The 18,795-nt window shown below is 55.8% G+C and overlaps 1 protein-coding gene across 2 annotated transcripts; it reads left to right on the forward strand.

Moving 5' to 3' along the window:
• Positions 1 to 14,250: 14,250 nt before the first annotated feature.
• Positions 14,251 to 18,734, forward strand: PERM1 (PPARGC1 and ESRR induced regulator, muscle 1). 2 transcript variants are annotated; one of them, XM_007981104.3, is made up of 3 exons: positions 14,251 to 16,201; positions 18,062 to 18,187; positions 18,413 to 18,734. In XM_007981104.3, exons 1-3 carry the CDS (start codon positions 14,251 to 14,253, stop codon positions 18,496 to 18,498), a joined length of 2,163 nt encoding a protein of 720 aa, XP_007979295.3. In that variant the 3' UTR covers positions 18,499 to 18,734. The 2 variants fall into 2 exon arrangements, with proteins under 2 accessions (XP_007979295.3, XP_037841192.2); XM_037985264.2 differs by having other exon boundaries at positions 18,128 to 18,187.
• The last annotated feature ends 61 nt before the right edge of the window (positions 18,735 to 18,795 follow it).

Consider the following 18,795-nt stretch of genomic DNA (forward strand, 5'->3'; position numbering starts at 1 on the left):
CGCAAACTCTGCCTCCTGGGTTCAAGCGATTCTCTTGCCTCAGCCTCCCAAGTAGCTGGGATTACAGGCGCCCACCACCACACCAGGCTAATTTTTGTATTTTTAGTTGAGATGGGGTTTCACCCTGTTGTTTAGGCTGGTCTTGAACTCCTGACCTCAAGCAATCCACTCACCTCGGCCTCCCAAAGTGTTGGGATTACAGGCGTGAGCTGCCATGTCCAGCCCTGCTCAGCCTTGGGGGAGGCCCCAGGAGACTTCCAATCCTGGCAGAAGGAGAAGCGGGAGCAGGCAGGTCACATGGCCAGAGCAGAGGCGAGAGGGGATGGGGGGTGGGTGCCACCCACTTTTAAACACCAGATCTCCTGTGAGCTCATGTACTAACCCAAGGATTGTACCACAGGGGGTGGTGCTCAGCCATTCACGAGAAACCCGCCCCAGGGTCCACACCTCCCACCAGGCCCCACCTCCAACACTGGGGATTACAGTTCAGCATCAGATTTGGGTGGGGACACAGATCCAGACCGTATCACTGACCGTGGCTTGTGCCAAACACACCAGATGGCAGGGCTGGCTGCGCTCCAGCATGGTTCCCTCTAGCTGCCAATGCCCCCAACCACGGCCTCTTAAGCCCCAGGCCCAGTGGCACCCTTGGTCTTGCCCCTCCCAGCCTGGGTCAGGGATGCTCTGCTGGCTGTGGCCAAACTTCCTGCTTCACATGCACGGGGAGGCAGCACGAGCTGTCGGCAGAGACGCCTGGGGGCCAGGACATCATGTTGTGTGCCCATGCGCCTTCTGTTTCTCCAGTTTGGCTTTAGGAAAAGAGGAAGCTCCATCAGCATGTCCCCAGGAAGCTGGTTTGTTGGGGAAGGGGTGACAGCAGCATTCCAGGAGGCGGCCGACGAATCTACCATGAGTGATTTCGGCTGGATTTTTCCTGACTAAGCCAGGGGCTTGCTGATACCAAGCAGGCTGCAGGCAGAAGGCTTTCACTGCTTCACAAAATCCTTGGGGCAAATGCCTTCTCCATGTGGGGGCAGCGATGAAAGCATGAAGGGTCGCAGCTGGTGTTACAGTGAGAGTGTCCCCCTTCCTGGCACTCAGGCAAGGACGCTTCCCAGATGATAGATAGACAAAGGAGACCCTCCCCAGACGGACACAGGGACCCTCCCAGATGATGGACACAGGGACCCTCCCCAGATGATGGACACAGGGGACCCTTCCCAGATGATGGACACAGGACCCTCCCCAGATGGTGGGCACGGGGACCCTCCCCAGATGGTGGGCACGGGGACCCTCCCCAGATGATGGACACAAGACCCTCCCCAGATGATGGACACAGGGACCCTCCCAGATGACGGACACACGACCCTTCGCACATGGACAGGAGGATCCCAGCAATGTTACAGATGATAGAATTCATAGACCAGGATATGAAAGCCCCTGCTACAACTTACTCCAGATAATCAAGAAGCTATTCCAGATGTGGTTGTGTGCCTGTAGTCCCAGCTACTCAAGATGCCAAGGCCAGCCTGGGCCACAAAGTGAGATCTCATCTCTAAACAAAAACAGGAACCAACTAGAAAAGCGGAAGCTAGAGGAAATATCGAATGTGTTAGGGACTTTGAAGGTATGAAAATCCCAACGGGGAACTTCTAGAGATGAACATTGTGACGTGTGATTTGAGAAGTTCACTGGGTGGAAGTCCCAACAGGTTAGACACTGGAAAGGAAAACAGTAGTCAACTTGAAACTGTAACAATAAAAACTATTTAAAATAAAACATTTTACAAAACAGAGAAATAGAATGGTGAGCTGTGAGATAACGCTGAGTGGCCTAACATACGTGTAATTGGAGTTGGTCCTAGAAGAGGGGAAGAAGGTAAAATAGCTGAAGAAATAATGGCTGGAGTTATTCCGAGCTTGATGAGAACCATAAACCCAGCAGTCCAAGGAGCCTCTCAGCACAAGAACCTGGATGGAGACTCCCAGAGCATCATAATCACATCAATAAAATGCCGTGATAAAGCAACAGTGCCCACTCCTGCCTCTTACTTTCGACATTCTAGGAAGTTCTTGCCAGAGCAATTAGGAAAGAAAATGAAATAAAAGAGGCCAGCTGCAGTGGCTCACGCCTGTAATCCCAGCACTTTGGGAGGCTGAGGCAGGCAGATCACTTGAGGTCAGGAGTTTGAGACCAGCCTGGCCAACGTGGAGAAGCCCCAGCTCTACTGAAAATACAAAATTAGCCAGGTGTGGTGGCGCATGCCTGTAATCCCAGCTACTCGGGAGGCTGAGGCAGGAGAATCACTTGAACCCAGGAGGTGGAGTCTGTAGTGAGCTGAGTGCCATTGCACTCCAGCCTGGGCAATAAGAATGAAACTCCATCTCAAAAAAAAAAAAAAATATATATATATATATATATATATATATATATATAAAGGAAAAGAAAACAGAAAATAAAATGAAAATGAAATGAAAGGCATCCAGGGCCAGTCACGGTGGCTCACACCTGTGATCCCAGCACTTTGGGAGGCCGAGGCGGGAGAATCGCTTGAGCCCAAGAGTTCAAGACAAGCCTGAGCAACATAGTGAGACCCTGTCTCTACCAAAGGAAAAAAAGGAAAAAAATGCAAAAATTAGCCAGGCAAAGTGGTGCGCACCTGCAATCCCAGCTACTCTGCAGGCTGAGGTGGGACGATTGCTTGGGCCCAGGAGGCAGAGGTTGCAGTGAGCAGAGATTGCACCACTGCCTTCCATCCTGGGTGACAGAGTGAGATCTTGTCTCAAAAAAAAAAAAAAAAAAAAAAAAAAAAGAAAGAAAGAAAAAGGAAGATGTAAAACTTTTCAGATGACATGATCTCATACATAGAAAATCCTAAGGAAGCCACTAAAAAAATTATTAGAATGAATAAACAAGTACAGCAAGGTACAGAATTCTTGCAGGGCACAAGATGAGTATTTCAAAACTCAATTGTATTTCTTCACGGGCAATGAACAATATAAAAATGAAACTTTATTTATTTATTTATTTATTTTTCTGAGACAGAGTCTCGCTCTGTTGCCCAGGCTGGAGTGCAGGGGTGCGATCTCAGCTCACTGCAAGCTCCACCTCCCGGGTTCACGCCATTCTCCTGCCTCAGCCTCCGGGGTAGCTAGGACTGCAGGCGCCGCCACCACGCCCAGCTAATTTTTTGTATTTTTAGTAGAGACAGGGTTCCACCATGTTTGCCAGGATGGTCTTGAACTCCTGACCTCAAGTGATCCTCCTGCCTCGGCCTCCCAAAGTGTTGGCATTACAGGCTTGAGCCACTGCACCTGGCCTACAGTCAACTCATTTTCAACACGAGTGCCAAGACAATTCGACAGAGGAAAGAATCATCTTTAACAAACGGTGCTGAGACCCCCGAACATCTGCATGCACGTCAGGGAAGCTGCTCGCCTCATCCACATCACACACACAATGAACTCAAAATGAATGACAGACCGGGCATGGTGGCTCACGCCGGATCACCTGAGGTCTGGAGTTCGAGACCAGCCTGGCCAACATGGTGAAACCCTGTCTCTACTACACATACAAAAATTAGCCAGCGTGGTGGCAGGTGCCTGTAGTCCCAGCTACTCAGGAGGCTGAGGGAGGAGAATCGCTTGAATCTGGGAGGCAGAGGTTGCAGTGAGCCGAGATTGTGCCATTGCACTCCAGCCTGGGTGACAAGAGTGAAACTTCATGTAAAAAAAAAAAAAAAAAAAAAAAGGGGGCCGGGTACAGTGGCTCCTGCCTGTAATCCCAGCGCTTTGGGAGGCTGAGGCGGGCAGATCACTTGAGGTCAGGAGTTTGAGACCAGTCTGGTCAACATGGTGAAGCCTATCTCTACTAAAAATACAAAAAGTTAGCCAGGCGTGGTGGCAGGCAGCTGTAATCCCAGCTGCTCGGAAGGGTGAGGCAGGAGAATCGCTTGAACCCAGGAGGCGGAAGTTGCAGTGAGCCAAGTTCACACCACTTCACTCCAGCCTGGGAGACAGCCTGGGAGACAAGACTCAATCTCAAAAAAATAAATAAATAAATAAAACAAAATAAAACAGAATGGATGACAGACATAAGTTAAGAGTTAAAACTATAAATCTTTTAGAAGAAAATATAGCAGTAAATTGTCATGATCTTGGGTTTGGAAAGACCTTGGGCAAAAACATTCTTAGGTGGGACACTGCAGTGGTTTGGTGTCCCCAGAAGCTCATGGGACACTGCAGTGGTTTGGTGTCCCCAGAAGCTCGTGCTGGGAGCTTGATCCCCCATGTGGAAATGTTGGGAGGTGAGGCCTTTAAGAGGGGTTTAGGTTATGGAGGCTCTGCCCTCATGAAGAGATGAATGGTTATCGTGGGAGTGGGTTCCTCAGGGAAGGTGGGGTCCAGCCCCTCCTCTTCTCCCTCTCTGTCTTCTTTGCCTTTTGCCAGGAATGACACAGCAGGAAGGACCTCATCAGACGACAACACCTTCATCTGGATTTCCCAGCCTCCAGAACTGTGAGAAATAAATTTCTGTTCATCATAAATTACCCAGTCTCAGATATCCTATTAGGGCAGCACAAAATAGACTAAAACAGATACCAGAAGCATAAGTGACCAAAGAAAAATATAGATGAATTAGACATCATCAAAATTTAAAACTTATGTTTCAAATGGCATTATCAAAAAGTGAAAAGACATCACATATGGGAGGAAATATTGGCAAAATATATATTGACAAGGAAATTACCCAGAATTCCAAACACAATCAACCCCGAACTCCAGAAACAATCAACCCCAAACTCCAGAAACAATCAACCCCAAACTCCAGAAACAATCGACCCCCAACTCCAGAAACAATCGACCCCGAACTTCAGAAACAATCAACCCTGAACTCCAGAAACAATCAACCCTGAACTTCAGAAACAATCAACCCAGAACTCCAGAAACAATCAACCCAGAACTCCAGACCAATCAACCCAGAACTCCAGAAACCATCAACCCGGAACTCCAGAAACAATCAACCCTGAACTCCAGAAACAATCGACCCTGAACTCCAGAAACAATCGACCCCCAGCTCCAGAAACAATCAACCCAGAACTCCAGAACAATCAACCCTGAACTCCAGACCAATCAACCCTGAACTCCAGAAACCATCAACCCAGAACTCCAGAAACAATCAACCCTGAACTCCAGAAACAATCAACCCCGAACTCCAGAAACAATCAACCCAGAACTCCAGAAACAATCAACCCAGAACTCCAGAAACAATCGACCCCCCAACTCCAGAAAACAATCCACCCAGAACTCCAGAAACAATCAACCCTGAACTCCAGAAACCATCGACCCAGAACTCCAGAAAGAATCAACCCTGAACTCCAGACCAATCAACCCTGAACTCCAGAAACAATCAACCCAGAACTCCAGAAACAATCAACCCTGAACTCCAGAAACAATCGACCCCCAACTCCAGAAAACAATCCACCCAGAACTCCAGAAACAATGAACCCTGAACTCCAGAAACAATCAACCTAGAACTCCAGAAACAATCAACCACAAACTCTAGAAACAATCGACCCTGAACTCCAGAAAACAATGAACCCAGAACTCCAGAAAACAATCAACCCAGAACTCCAGAAGCAATCAACCTAGAACTCCAGAAACAGTCAACCCAGAACTCCAGAAAGAATCAACCCAGAACTCCAGAAACAATCAACCCTGAACTCTAGAAAAGGGCCAGCCCATGGATGGATGGTCAGCTGCTTTTGACAAAGGTACAAAGACAATTCAGTAGAGAAAGGAAAGTCTTTTCTTTTCTTTTCTTTTTTCTTTTGAGATGGAGTCTTCCTCTGTCACCCAGGCTGGAGTGCAATGGTGCCATCTCGGCTCACTGCAACCAACCTCTGCCTCCCAGATTCAAGCATTTTCTCCTGCCTCAGCCTCCTGAGTAGCTGAGATTACAGGTGCACACCACCACGCCTGGCTAATTTTTGTATTTTTAGTAGAGACAGGGTTTTACCATGTTGGTCTGGCTGGTCTCCAACTCCGGACCTTGTGATCCACCCACCCCAGCCTCCCAAAGTACTGGGATTACAGGCGTGAGTCACTACGCCCGGCCAGGAGAGTCTTTTCAACAGTGGTTCAAAAACAATTGGATATCCATATGCAAATAAATTAACGGATTCTTACCTCACATCATATATACAAATTAACTAAAAATAGATCATAGCCCTAAATGCAAAGTCTAACCATAAAACTTTTTGGAGAAAAGTTTAAAAATCTTTGTGACCTTTAGGCAAAGATTTCTTAGATACAACACTAAAAGAATAATACATCAGGCCGGGCGCGGTGGCTCAAGCCTGTAATCCCAGCACTTTGGGAGGTCGAGACGGGCGGATCACGAGGTCAGGAGATCGAGACCAGCCTGGCTAACATGGTGAAACCCCGTCTCTACTAAAAAATACAAAAAAACTAGCCGGGCGAGGTGGCGGGCGCCTGTAGTCCCAGCTACTCGGGAGGCTGAGGCAGGAGAATGGCGTAAACCCGGGAGGCGGAGCTTGCAGTGAGCTGAGATCCAGCCACTGCACTCCAGCCTGGGCCACAGAGCCAGACTCAGACTCCCTCTCAAAAAAAAAAAAAAAAAAAAAAAGAATAATACATCAAGAAAAATGGGCAAATTAGACTTCATTAAAATAACTTCTCTTTTTCTTTTTCCTTTTTTTTTTTTTTTTTTTTTTTTTTTGAGATGGAGTCTTGCTCTGTCCCCCAGGCTGGAGTGCAGTGGCCGGATCTCAGCTCACTGCAAGCTCTGCCTCCCGGGTTCACGCCATTCTCCTGCCTCAGCCTCCTGAGTAGCTGGGACTACAGGCACCGCCACCTCGCCTGGCTAGTTTTTTGTGTTTTTTGTAGAGACGGGGTTTCACCGGGTTAGCCAGGATGGTCTCGATCTCCTGACCTTGTGATCCGCCCGTCTCGGCCTCCCAAAGTGCTGGGATTACAGGCTTGAGCCACCACGCCCGCCCTCTTTTTCTTTTTAAAAAAATTTTATGTATCCTCGTTGTTAAGCATGAACTGTTTTTCAAAAGACAATGCTAAAAAAATGAAAAGGCTGGGCACAGTGGCTCTTGCCTATAATCCCAGCACTTTGGGAGGCTGAGGTGGGTGGATCACCTGAGGTCAGGAATTTAAGACCAGCCTGGCCAACAGGGCGAAACCCTGTCTCTACTAAAAATACAAAAATTATCCGGGTGTGGTGGTGGGTGCCTATAGTCTTAGCTACTCAGAAGGCTGAGGTAGGAGAATCACTTGAACCCGGGAGGCAGAGGTTGCAGCGAGCTGAGATCATGCCACTGCACTCCAGCCTGGGCAACAGAGCAAGACGCCATCTCAAAAAAAGAAAAGAAAAGAAAAGACAAACCACAGGCTGGAAGAAAATAAATCACATATCTGATAAAAGACTTACATGCAGAATATATAAAGAACTCTGGGCCGGGTGCAGTGGCTCATACCTCTACTCCCAGCACTTTGGGAGACCGAGATGGATGGATCACCTCAGGTCAGGAGTTTGAGACCAGCCTGGCTAATACGGTGAAACCCCATTTCTACTAAAAACACAAAAAACTTAGTGGGAGGGCGTGATGGCACGTGCCTGTAATCCCAGCTACTCAGGTGGCTGAGGCAGGAGAATTGCTTGAACCTGGGAGGCAGAGGTTGCAGTGAGCTGAGATTGTGCCACTACACCCCAGCTTGGGCAACAAGAGTGAAACTCTCAAAAAAAAAAAAAAAAAAAAAGAATTCTGCAAACTCAAAAATAAGAAAAAACAACCTGATTTTTATTTCTAATTTAATTTTTTGTAGAGACAGGGTTTTGCCATGTTGCCCTGGCAGGTCTCAAACTCCTGGCCTCAAGCAATCCACCTGCCTCAGCCTCCCAAAGTGCTAGAATTACAGGTGTGAACCACAGCACCAGGCCACAACCCAACTTTTAAAATGGACAAAATAGGCCAGCCACAGTGGCTCACACCTGTAATCCCAGCACTTTGGGAAGCCAAGGCAGGCAGATCACTTGAGGTCAGGAGTTTGAGACCAACTTGGCCAATATGGTGAAACCCCGTCCCTACTAAAAATACAAAATTTGGCCAGGTGTGGTGTCAGGCACCTGTAATCCCAGCTACTCGGGAGGCTGAGGTGGGAGAATCACTTGAACCCAGAGGGTGGAAGTTGCAATGAGCCAAGATCTCATCACTTTACTCCAGCCTGGGCAACAGAGCGAGACTGCCTCAAATAAAATAAAATGGACAAAATAGCTGATCAATCTTTTTACCAAAGAAGATATATGGATAACAAACACACACGTGAGAAGACGCCCGGTGTTATTCACTGTTAGGGAAATGCAAATTAAAACCAGAATGAGCGCCTTCTGGAATGACTGAATTACAAACTTTCCGCGCTGAGAGCGGGTGAGGACACGGAGCCTGGAACCTCTAGTGGGAATAAATAATCCTACAACCACACTGGAAGATGGTTTGGCAGTTTCTCAAAAAGTTAAATATATACCTATCACATGACCCAGCCACTCCAATTCTGAGTATGTACCCAAGAGAAAGGAAAGCTGTGTCTACACTGCCACCCCCACGTATCTGAGACAGGTCTGACTCCATTCGGAAAGTTGGTTTTGCCGGCCAGGCGCCGTGGCTCACGCCTGTAATTCCAGCACTTTGGGAGGCCAAAGTGGGTGGATCACGAGGTCAGGAGATCGAGACCATCCTGGCTAACACGGAGAAACTCCATCTCTACTAAAAATACAGAATAAATTAGCTGGGCGTGGTGGCGGCGCCTGCAGTCCTAGCTACCCGGGAGGCTGAGGCAGGAGAATGGCGTGAACCCGGGAGGTGGAGCTTGCAGTGAGCTGAGATTGTGCCACTGCACTCCAGCCTGGGCGACAGAGGGAGAATCTGTCTCAAAAAAAAAAAAAAGTTGATTTTGCCAAGGTTAAAGACGTGCCCATGACACAGCCTCAGGAGGTCCTGATGACACGTGCCCGAGGTGGCTGGGGTACGGCTGGGTTTTCTACATTTCAGGAAGACACGAGACTTCAATAATATGTGAGTAATATGTGTAGGATGTATATTGGTTCAGTCCCAAGAGGCGAGACAATTTGAAGAGGGGAGACGGCTTCCGGCTTCCGGGTCACAGGTGGTAAAACAAAGGGTCGCGTTCTTTTGTGTCTGATTAGCCTTTCCAAAGAAAGCCACTGGATGTTCATTGATCCCAGTGAGCAGAGCAGAGGAATGGCTTGGAATTCTGTCCCTCCTGTGTCTGCAGGGAATTTCCCTGTGAACACATCCTGAGGGAGTTAGGCAGCTTTTTTATTTTTTAAAATCTTAGCTGTCTCTTTAAAGAATAGAACAGAAGGCAGGTTGGCCCTAAGCAGTTGCCAGCTTGACTTTTCCGTTTGGCTCAGTGATTTGGGGGATCCCAAGATTCATTTTCCTTTCACACTAGGAACACTTGTACACAAATGTTCATGGCAGTTTTACCTGTGAGAGTCCCAAACCAGAAATAACCCAAATGTCCTTCAACAGAGGAATGGATACAGAAGTTGCAGTGTATCCAACAACGGAACACTTTTTATAAAAAGTAACAATGAACATACACCACAGTGTGGGTGAGTGTCTAAGAAACGCTGTCACCGAGGACAGGCGTGTCCTACACTTCTGTCCTATACAAAGGAGGGCCCGGTGGGTGATTCCAGCCAGCGCGACTCACTCTGCCGGAACAGCAGATTTGTGGTTGCCTGAGTGTGGGGAGGGAAAGAATCACCAAGGGGCCGAAGGAACGTTTGGGAGTGTTGGAGATGTTTGTGGGGGCTCCCAGGGGTATACGTGTCCAAACCTAGCAAACTGCACACTTTAAATAGTTGAAGTGGGCCGGGCGCGGTGGCTCACGCCTGTCATCCAGCACTTTGGGAGGCCAAGACGGGCAGGTCACTTGAGGTCAGGAGTTTGAGACTGGCCTGGCTAACATGGCAAAACCCCATCTCTACCAAAAAATACAAAAATTCTCCCAACATGGTGGCGGGCGCCTGTAGTCCCAGCTACTTGAGAGGCTGAGGCAGGGGAATCACTGGAACCTGGGAGGCGGAGGCTGCAGTGAGCCGAGATGGAGCCACTACACTCCAGCCTGGGCGACAGCGTGGGACTCCATCTCAAACAGTAGATAGATAGTTAAATAAATAAATACTTGAACTGTATTACGTGTTAATTACACTTCAATAAAGCTATAAAAACTGAAAAGGAGGCCGGGCTTGGCGATGGGGCCTGTGGTCCCAGCTACTCGGAAGGCTGAGGCGGGAGGATCACTCGAGCCTGGGAGGTCGAGGCTGCAGGGAGCTGGGATGGCGCCACTGCACTCCAGCCTGGGCGACACAGTGAAACCCCGTCTTGCTCCCTGACTGCCGCAGGGTCCAGGGCTTCCACCAGGGCTACGTGGCTTCAGGAAGGGGAGCCTAGCAATCCCCCAAGAAGCGCCCTTCTCGCCCCCTGCCCGCCCAGACGAGGGGCAGGGCCCGGGACCCCCTGACCAGGGCAGGAGCCGCAGAGCCAACCCCGCCCCTGCGCAGTGGGGGCCTGGTGCCCTCTGGTGGCCGCTGGGGGCACAGCATGCCCCGTCCTCCCAGGGGACTCTGCCCGGCAGGCCGGGGGCTCCTCTCTGCCTCCACCATAGACCTGGGTTCTTCTTCCTTCGGCCGGGGGCTCCTCTCTGCCTCCACCATAGACCTGGGTTCTTCTTCCTTCCCGGCCTGAGGGGTGCTGCTGCCTGAAGCGCAGGGGCCCCTGACTATTCCTCATCCTACAGCCGCCCTCCCCCTGCCGCTCCCACCAGGAAGGTTCACGGCTGGGCTGGAGCACAGAGAAAGGCTTCCGCTGAAGCCTCAGGCCGCTGAAGCCTCAGGCCAACTCCACTGATAGCTGGTGTGAAAAGGCCTCAGAGTAGGGCCCTTCCCTCCGCCGCCCTAGACCTCCTCCCACAGCTCCCTGCCTTGCCTGTCCCAAGCCCCAAAGCCTTCTCGTCTCGTGATGGTCCACGTGGGCCTGGATGCCCACCCAGGATGTGGTGCTGGATCAGCTGGGCGTCCACGTGAAGACAGAGAGGAGCCCCGTGTCCCCCACCTCCCACCGTCCACAAAAGTCAACGCCAGGTGTGTGGCAGAGCTGAGCATGAAAGGCAACACAATGAAGATTTATTTTTTAAATGAAGGAATAGACCAGCCGTGGTGGCTCACGCCTGTAATCCCAGCACTGTGGGAGGCGGAGACGGGCGGATCACGAGGTCGGGAGATTGAGACTAGCCTGGCTAACACAGTGAAACCCCGTCTCTACTAAAAATACAAAAAAAAATTAGCCAGGCATGGTGGCGGCGCCTATAGTCCCAGCTACTCCGGAGGCTGAGACAGGAGAATGGCGTGAACCTGGGAGGCTGAGCTTGCAGTGGGCCGAGATCGCACCACTGTACTCCAGCCTGGGCGACAGAGCGAGACTCTGTCTCAACAACAACAGCAACAAAAAAAAAAAAAAAAAAAAAAAGAGGGAATAGGCCAGACGTGGTGGCCCACACCTGTAATCCCAGCACTTTGGGAGGCCGAGGTGGGCGGATCACCTGAGGTCAGGAGTTTGAGAGCAGCCTGGGAAACATGGAGAAACCCCGTCTCTACTAGAAACACAAAATTAGCCGGGTGTGGTGGCGCCTATCTGTAATCCCAGCTACTCAGGAGGCTGAGGCAGGAGAATCTCTTCAACCTGGGAGGTGGAGGTTGCAGTGAGCTGAGATTTTGCCATTTCACATCAGCCTGGGCAACAAGAGTGAAACTCTGTCTCAAACAAACAAGCAAACAAAGGTACCGTTAAGAGGGTGGAAAGTGGAGGCAGAGAGGGAGAAGATTCCCCAGTACAACAGTTCAATGAAGAGCTTGTCCAAAGGAGGAGGCACAGGGAGGCGGCCAGAGCCGAGAGGCGCCGCCCAGCTCCTGCACAACTCCAGCCTGGACCACGGCCACGCAGCCGCCTGGCGAACGGGGCGGCACCTTCCGACGCTGGCCCCACGCGTCCTGGAAATGCGAGAGGTTTGCTGAAAGGAGCGTTTCCAGACATTCACAGCCACACCGCGTGTGGTAGCTGCAAACTGGAAATTACCCACATCGCCACCCACGGGAAACGGCACAGCTGCGTGGGGCGTTCACGCAGGACAGCCTCGTCTGCACGGCAGCTGTCTCCAGAGCACAGCGAGGACCCAAGGACGCAGACGCAGAAAGGGATGCGATTCCATGTGTGAAAGCTCAAGTCAGGCTGGCCCTGGGTGGCGGGACGCCTCGTCCTGCGGCCTTGTGGCAGCTACTTTCTGGAAAAGCATCGTGTGGCATCAGGCATGCACTTTCCGCACGCCCAGCTCTCACTGCCACCCCTCACAGTGCAGGCCCCAGTCTCCTAGCCCTGTGCCCTGGACTCCCAGGAACTTCCGGGTCCAAACCCCTCCTTAGAGAGATCCCTGGCCCCCCCAGCCACCCCTCTCCCTACTTCCTTCTCAGGAGAGCTGCCGTCGGAGCTGAGCTCATCTGCCTGTTAGATTGGATGTTTATTGTCGGATCTCTTGCCCTGTCTTCTTGTCCCCTGGCTCGGAACCTGCCTGGGAATGGGCACCGTGAACCCCAAGGTCAGGACAGCCTGGAGGGTGCAGCTGAGCAGAGCTGGGCATGGGGACACCTGACCCTGACGCTCCCTGGCTGTGTGGCTACGCAGGCCCCTCACCTTCACATGAGCCCCGGAGGTCAGGACAGGGAGGCACAAGCCCTGGCCAGGACACAGAGGCCATCTCAAAAGCAGGCCAGGAACATTCCAGGGGTGGCAGCGAGGGCAGGTCTGAGGTTTCACTGTGGGTGGCGGAAGCACGGGAACGGAGCGGTGCTGCCTGCTGGTCAGCGTCCTCCGGCCTGTGTCTGACCTCACCTCGGCCCGGCCCCGTGCCAGGAAGTCGTTCTCACGTACTGTAGCTGGAGGGCCCTCAAATGCCATCTATTTGTGGCCTGGACCCTGATGGCTGGCACAAGTCACGTGTGACGACAGGGACGCGGTATTTTTGGCACAGGGGTGGAGCCTGTGCAGCCAGCCCGTGCCGCCCTGGGATGGGCAGCTCAGACCCCCAGCTTGGCCGCCGGGACCCAGGTAGGACATGGTCAGCTGCTTGCTCCGGACCCAAGGGGTCCCAATGGCAACAACCCCCACAGAGGCTTCTCCAGAGACCAGAGAGGAGGGCGAAGGTCAGTGGGCGGGAAGCCACCATCCCTGGCCTCCGTCTCAGGACTCTGTCCCTGCCAAAGGGACTTCCTGCCCCCTGGGTCCAGAGGGGCTGACCTGAGGCTGAGGTCAGTAAGGGTAGACCCGACAGCTGGCTAGGCTCTCCTTGCTTCTCTGAGATGGGGCAAAGGAAGGCACCCTGAGCAGCCAGGCAGGCCTGGGTTGTGCTGCAGACCTCGAGGACGGCCCGAGGTGGTTGCTGGGTCAAGAGACCCATTGCACCCTGCACCTCCTGCCCAGGCTCTCCCTGCTGACCGGGGCCAGCTCTGGTGAGCACCACCTGGAGCTCAGAGAATAGCCTGGCCCAGCCAATGCGATCGGAAGGTCATCACCGAGGGCTGGGCACCTGCTGGGCCCTGCAAACCTCTCCTGTGGCTGGCTGCCAGCTGGGGCGCCCGGGATGGGCCAGGGCCGCCCACCTCCCGAGTGCACTGGTCCCATTGGGTGGACCCTGAAAGGTGCTTTGCCGTGTAAAGACAGCTCTGGCAGAAGGTGGAGGAAGTGAGGCCGCCCCAGCTAAGGTGTGATGGGAAACTGAGCGTTCGAACCTGAGGACGGCTGGTTTTATAACTTCACTGGTAGAAAATCATCCTAGATTCTAGGAACGTAACACACTACGTAATGTAATCATCACACAGCTATCATTTGGGGTGCGTTGGGAATTAGGGTCATGGGAGCTGGGGAGCTTCTAACTTGGAAATCGTCACCACTACGTTTGAAGGAAGCACGGCCCTCCCCTCGAGATGTTCTCTTCCTTTCAGGGCCCAGATGGAGCCCCGAGGCGGTGGAACCCCCGGGTCTCGTGCGGCAGGAGCCACATGGCAGTGTAGTGCCTGGGGCCTGAATGACGAAGACCCCACTGGACCCATTCTGCTACCCTCCAGGGCCTCTGCTGACCCCACATGGAAAATTTCCAGTACAGCGTCCAGCTGAGTGACCAGGACTGGGCTGAGTTCTCAGCCACCGCCGATGAGTGTGGCCTCCTGCAGGCTGGCCTGGCCTCTGGGGACGAGCCCTTGTCCAGTGACATTGACCAAGGGGACAGCAGTGGCAGCAGTCCCCCCAGGCCCCCGCCTCTCCCAACTGGGCAGCCAGCTGCAGGAGGGCGGAGCTGGCGGGGCTGCGAGGGGGAGGACGTGGCCACACAGCAGCTGGTCAGCAGGTCTCTGTGTGAGCCTGTCTTGGCTCTGGGGACCGGTCAGCAGACACCCAGCACGTCCACACAGGCAGAGGCTCCACCGTCCCTCGGCCCCGGTGCCAGCCCTCCCGGCCAGTGCTCATCCTGCCCTGGTCCGGCGTCTTCTGGAGACCAGATGCAGAGGCTTCTGCAGGGCCCTGCCCCACGGCCCCCTGGTGAGCCCCCTCGGAGTCCCGAGTCCCCTGGCCACAGCACTGGCTCCCAGAGGCCCCCCGATAGCCCTGGAGGCCCACCACGGAGCCCCAGCCGGAAGAAGAGGCGAGCTGTGGGTGCCAAGGGGGGTGGGCACGCAGGGGCCTCTACTTCTGCCCGGACGGGCTCCCCGCTGCTCCCCGCGGCCAGTCCTAAGACGGCAAAGCTGACAGCCAAAGCCAGGCAGGAGGAGCTGGGGCCAGGCCCTACAGGAGCTCCTGAGCCAGGGCCAGATTTGGGCCTATCTACACCCATCCCTGTGACTGAGCAAGGCACAGACCAGATCAGAACCCCTCCCCGAGCTGAGCTGCACACGGGGTCCACACCTGTCCAGGAAGCCCACCCAGATGTCTCAAAGGCTAAGTCAGACATGGCTGTGTCCACACCTGCCTCCGAGCCGCAACCTGACACGGCTGTGTCTACACTGACTTCTGAGCCTCAGTCCAGTGTGGCCCTATCTACACCCGTCTCCAAGCTGCAACCTGACACGGACACGGCTGTGTCCACACCTGCCTCCGAGCATGGCCTGGACATGGCCTTGCCGACAGCAGGCCGAGTGGCTAAGCTAGAGGTGGCTTCATCTCCACCTGTCTCAGAGGCTGTGCCGAGGGTGACCGAGTCCAGCGGGCTTGTGTCTAAACCTGTTCCCACAGCTGACGCCGCTGGCCCCACCTGGTCTCCCACCCGCAGAGCTGGGCCTGATGTGGAGACGGGGGTTGTTGTGTCTGCGCCCTCAGCAGGGGCCCCTGGATACCGCTCTGGGGAGCCCACACTGGGTCTCACCCAAGTCCCCAAGAAGAAGAAAGTGCGCTTCTCCGTGGCTGGGCCCGGCCCCAACAAGCCAGGCCCAGGAGAGGCCTCAAGCCTGGCCCCATCGGCCACAGCCAGGCCCTCAGCCCCCCGGACAGCAACTGGGGGCCACGGGGGGCCCGGAGCCTGGGATGCTGTGGCCGTTGGTCCCCGGCCCCACCAGCCTCGGATCCTCAAGCACCTGCCTCGCCCCCCTCCCTCTGCCGTGATGAGGGCCCAGCCCGGGCGCAGCTTTGCCGTGACCCTCCCAGAGGCCTACGAGTTCTTCTTCTGTGACACCATCGAGGAGGACGAGGATGTTGAGGCGGCAGCGGCCGGTCAGGATCCGGCAGGCATCCAGTGGCCAGACATGTGCGAATTCTTCTTCCAAGACACTGGAGCCCAGAGGCCGAGGCAGTGGAGGGCCCCAGCGCCACTCCCAAGAGCTGATCCTACACCGGGCCCCGTACCTGGAGACCCTGTGCCCATCTCCATCCCTGAGGTCTATGAACACTTCTTCGGGGACGACAGGCTTGGGGGCGTGCTAGGGCCAGCTGTCCTGCCCCAGCTGCAGGCCCCGGAGCCTCCCAGGTCGGCCTTCCAGGGTGCGGGGCCGGGGACCACCCTCAAGCCAGCCACAGTAGAGCGGCTCCACCTGGCTCTTAGGCGGGCAGGTACGTGCTCTCGGATCCCCGTCCAGGTCCCAGGCAAACACTGTCCAGGGAGCTTGGCCAGGGAGGGGGCCACTGGGGAGGGGCAGGCAGGGCTCAGGTCATCCCCTGGCAGGGGAGCCTGGGGACCAGCCCCCAGTCACCCCAGGACACAGTCCAGACGGGGTGGCCCAGGCCAGGCGCCCGGGCTGTTCAGGGGGCTGGCTCTGCACTGGCTGTTGCCCTGTGTTCGGGCCCACGGGACGACAGCGTCCCTCCCCCAGCCTCTGGCAGGGTTCCCGCCCAGGCCTCGCTGCCTTCAGGGTCAGGCATCTGCGAGGCGACATCTCACACTCATCTCCTCTGGGAGATGCTTCACAGACCAGAAAACGGGGGCTCCACAGGCAGTTCCCCCAAACTGGCCCAACACAACCAGGTCACCCAAGTCTCAGGCAGAGGAAGCACGGGGGAGATGTGACTCCGACAGACGCGTCCAGGGCAGGCGGTTTCCGGGGCAGGTGGCTCCCGGGGCAGGCAGTTCCCGGGAAGACGTGTCCAGGACAAATGCCTCTTACGACAGACATGTCCCCGGGTGGATGTGTCTGGGACAGGCGGTTCCCAGGGCGGGCGTGTGCGGGGCAGGCAGTTCCTGGGGTTGGGGGGTGCAGGCGGTTCCCGGGGTTGGGGTGGGGGAGGCGGTCCCTGGGGTGGGCATGTGCAAGGCAGACGGTCCCCAGGGTTGGAGGGAGCAGGGGGTTTCTGGGGCGGGCATGTGCAGGGCAGGCGGTTCCCGGGATTGGGGGGAGGCAGTTCCCGGGATTGGGGGGGAGGTGGTTCCCGGGGTTGGTGGTGGGGGCAGGCGGTTCCTGGGATTGGGGGGCAGGCAGTTCCTGGGGTTGGGGGGAGGCTGTTCCCGGGATTGAGGGGAGGCGGTTCCCAGGGTTGGGGGGGAGGCGGTTCCCGGGATTGCGGGGGAGGCGGTTCCCAGGATTGGGGGGAGGCGGTTCCAGGGTTGGTGGTGGGGGCAGGCGGTTCCTGGGGTTGGGGGGTAGGCGGTTCCCGGGATTGGGGGGGGCAGGCGGTTCCCGGGGTTGGGGGGGAGGTGGTTCCCGGGATTGGGGGGGAGGTGGTTCCCGGGATTGGGGGGCAGGCGGTTCCCGGGATTGGGGGGGGCAGGCGGTTCCCGGGGTTGGGGGGGAGGCGGTTCCCGGGATTGGGGGGGAGGTGGTTCCCGGGATTGGGGGGCAGGCGGTTCCCGGGATTGGGGGGGGCAGGCGGTTCCCGGGGTTGGGGGGGAGGCGGTTCCCGGGGTTGGGGGGGAGGCGGTTCCCGGGGTTGGGGGGCAGGCGGTTCCCGGGATTGGGGGGGAGGCGGTTCCTGGGATTGTGGGGGAGGCGGTTCCCGGGGTTGGGGGGGAGGCGGTTCCCGGGATTGGGGGGGCAGGCGGTTCCCGGGATTGGGGGGGAGGCGGTTCCCGGGGTTGGCGGGGGAGGCGGTTCCCGGGATTGGTGGGGAGGCGGTTCCCGGGGTTGGGGGTGCAGGCGGTTCCCGGGATTGGGGGGCAGGCGATTCCCGGGATTGTGGGGGAGGCAGTTCCCGGGATTGGGGGGCAGGTGGTTCCCGGGATTGAGGGGGAGGCGGTTCCCGGGATTGAGGGGGAGGCGGTTCCTGGAATTGGGGGGGAGGTGGTTCCCAGGACTGGGGGGGAGGTGGTTCCCGGGGTTGGGGTGGGGGGAGGCGGTTCCCAGGATTGCGGGGGAGGCGGTTCCCGGGATTGGGGGGAGGCAGTTCCCGGGGTTGGGGTGGTGCAGGGAGTTCCGGGCGGGCATGTGTGGGGCCGTCTCTAAGTGCAGCGGTGGGGCTGACGGTGAGCTTCTCTCCTAGCGGAGCTCCGGGGGCCTGTCCCGTCATTTGCCTTCAGCCAGAATGACATGTGCCTGGTGTTTGTAGCCCTTGCCACCTGGGCTCTGAGGACGTCAGATCTGCACACCCCAGACGCTTGGAAAACAGGTTCGGGTGCTGGGGGCAGAGGGAGCTGTGGCTAGAAGCCAGACCGAGGGGCACTGGCAGGACGAGGGGTGCATGGGGGCCCCAGGGCTCTCCCCTGACCTGCTCCTCCCAAGCTGAGCCGCGGCCCTGGCACCGGCCTAGCCCGCCCTTTGAGGGCTGGGTCTTGCGGGCAGACGGTGGTCACAGCCAAGCTGGCCCTCAGGAGACCCTGTGCTTCTCTTGCAGTCTTGCTGGCCAACATCGGCGCCATCTCTGCCATCCGCTCCTTCCGCCGGCAGGTGGGGCAAGAGCGCCACAGCCCCAGCTCCTAGGAGCCAGGCCCGGGCCAGGGAGATGCGGGATGAGGAGACGACCACAGGCACCCAGGACGGGACGAGGTGCCACCCTTGCCCGAGCCCTCTGACCCCTGTCTTCTACGGTGTCCGGGGGGGGCGTGTCCTGGTGCTGCTCCCTCGGACTCACCTGAGGATCCGGCCAGTGGCCACGGCCACTCCCCACGCCTGGGAGGGAAGGTGCTAAAGTCTGGGTGTGTGGAGGGAGGCAGGTGGCTGGATAGGAGGGTGGCCAGATTCACAGATGAGAACACAGGGCATTCGGTTAATTTCAGA

This window comes from Chlorocebus sabaeus, chromosome 20 (genome assembly GCF_047675955.1).
Source record: "Chlorocebus sabaeus isolate Y175 chromosome 20, mChlSab1.0.hap1, whole genome shotgun sequence".
Taxonomy (NCBI): domain Eukaryota; kingdom Metazoa; phylum Chordata; class Mammalia; order Primates; family Cercopithecidae; genus Chlorocebus; species Chlorocebus sabaeus.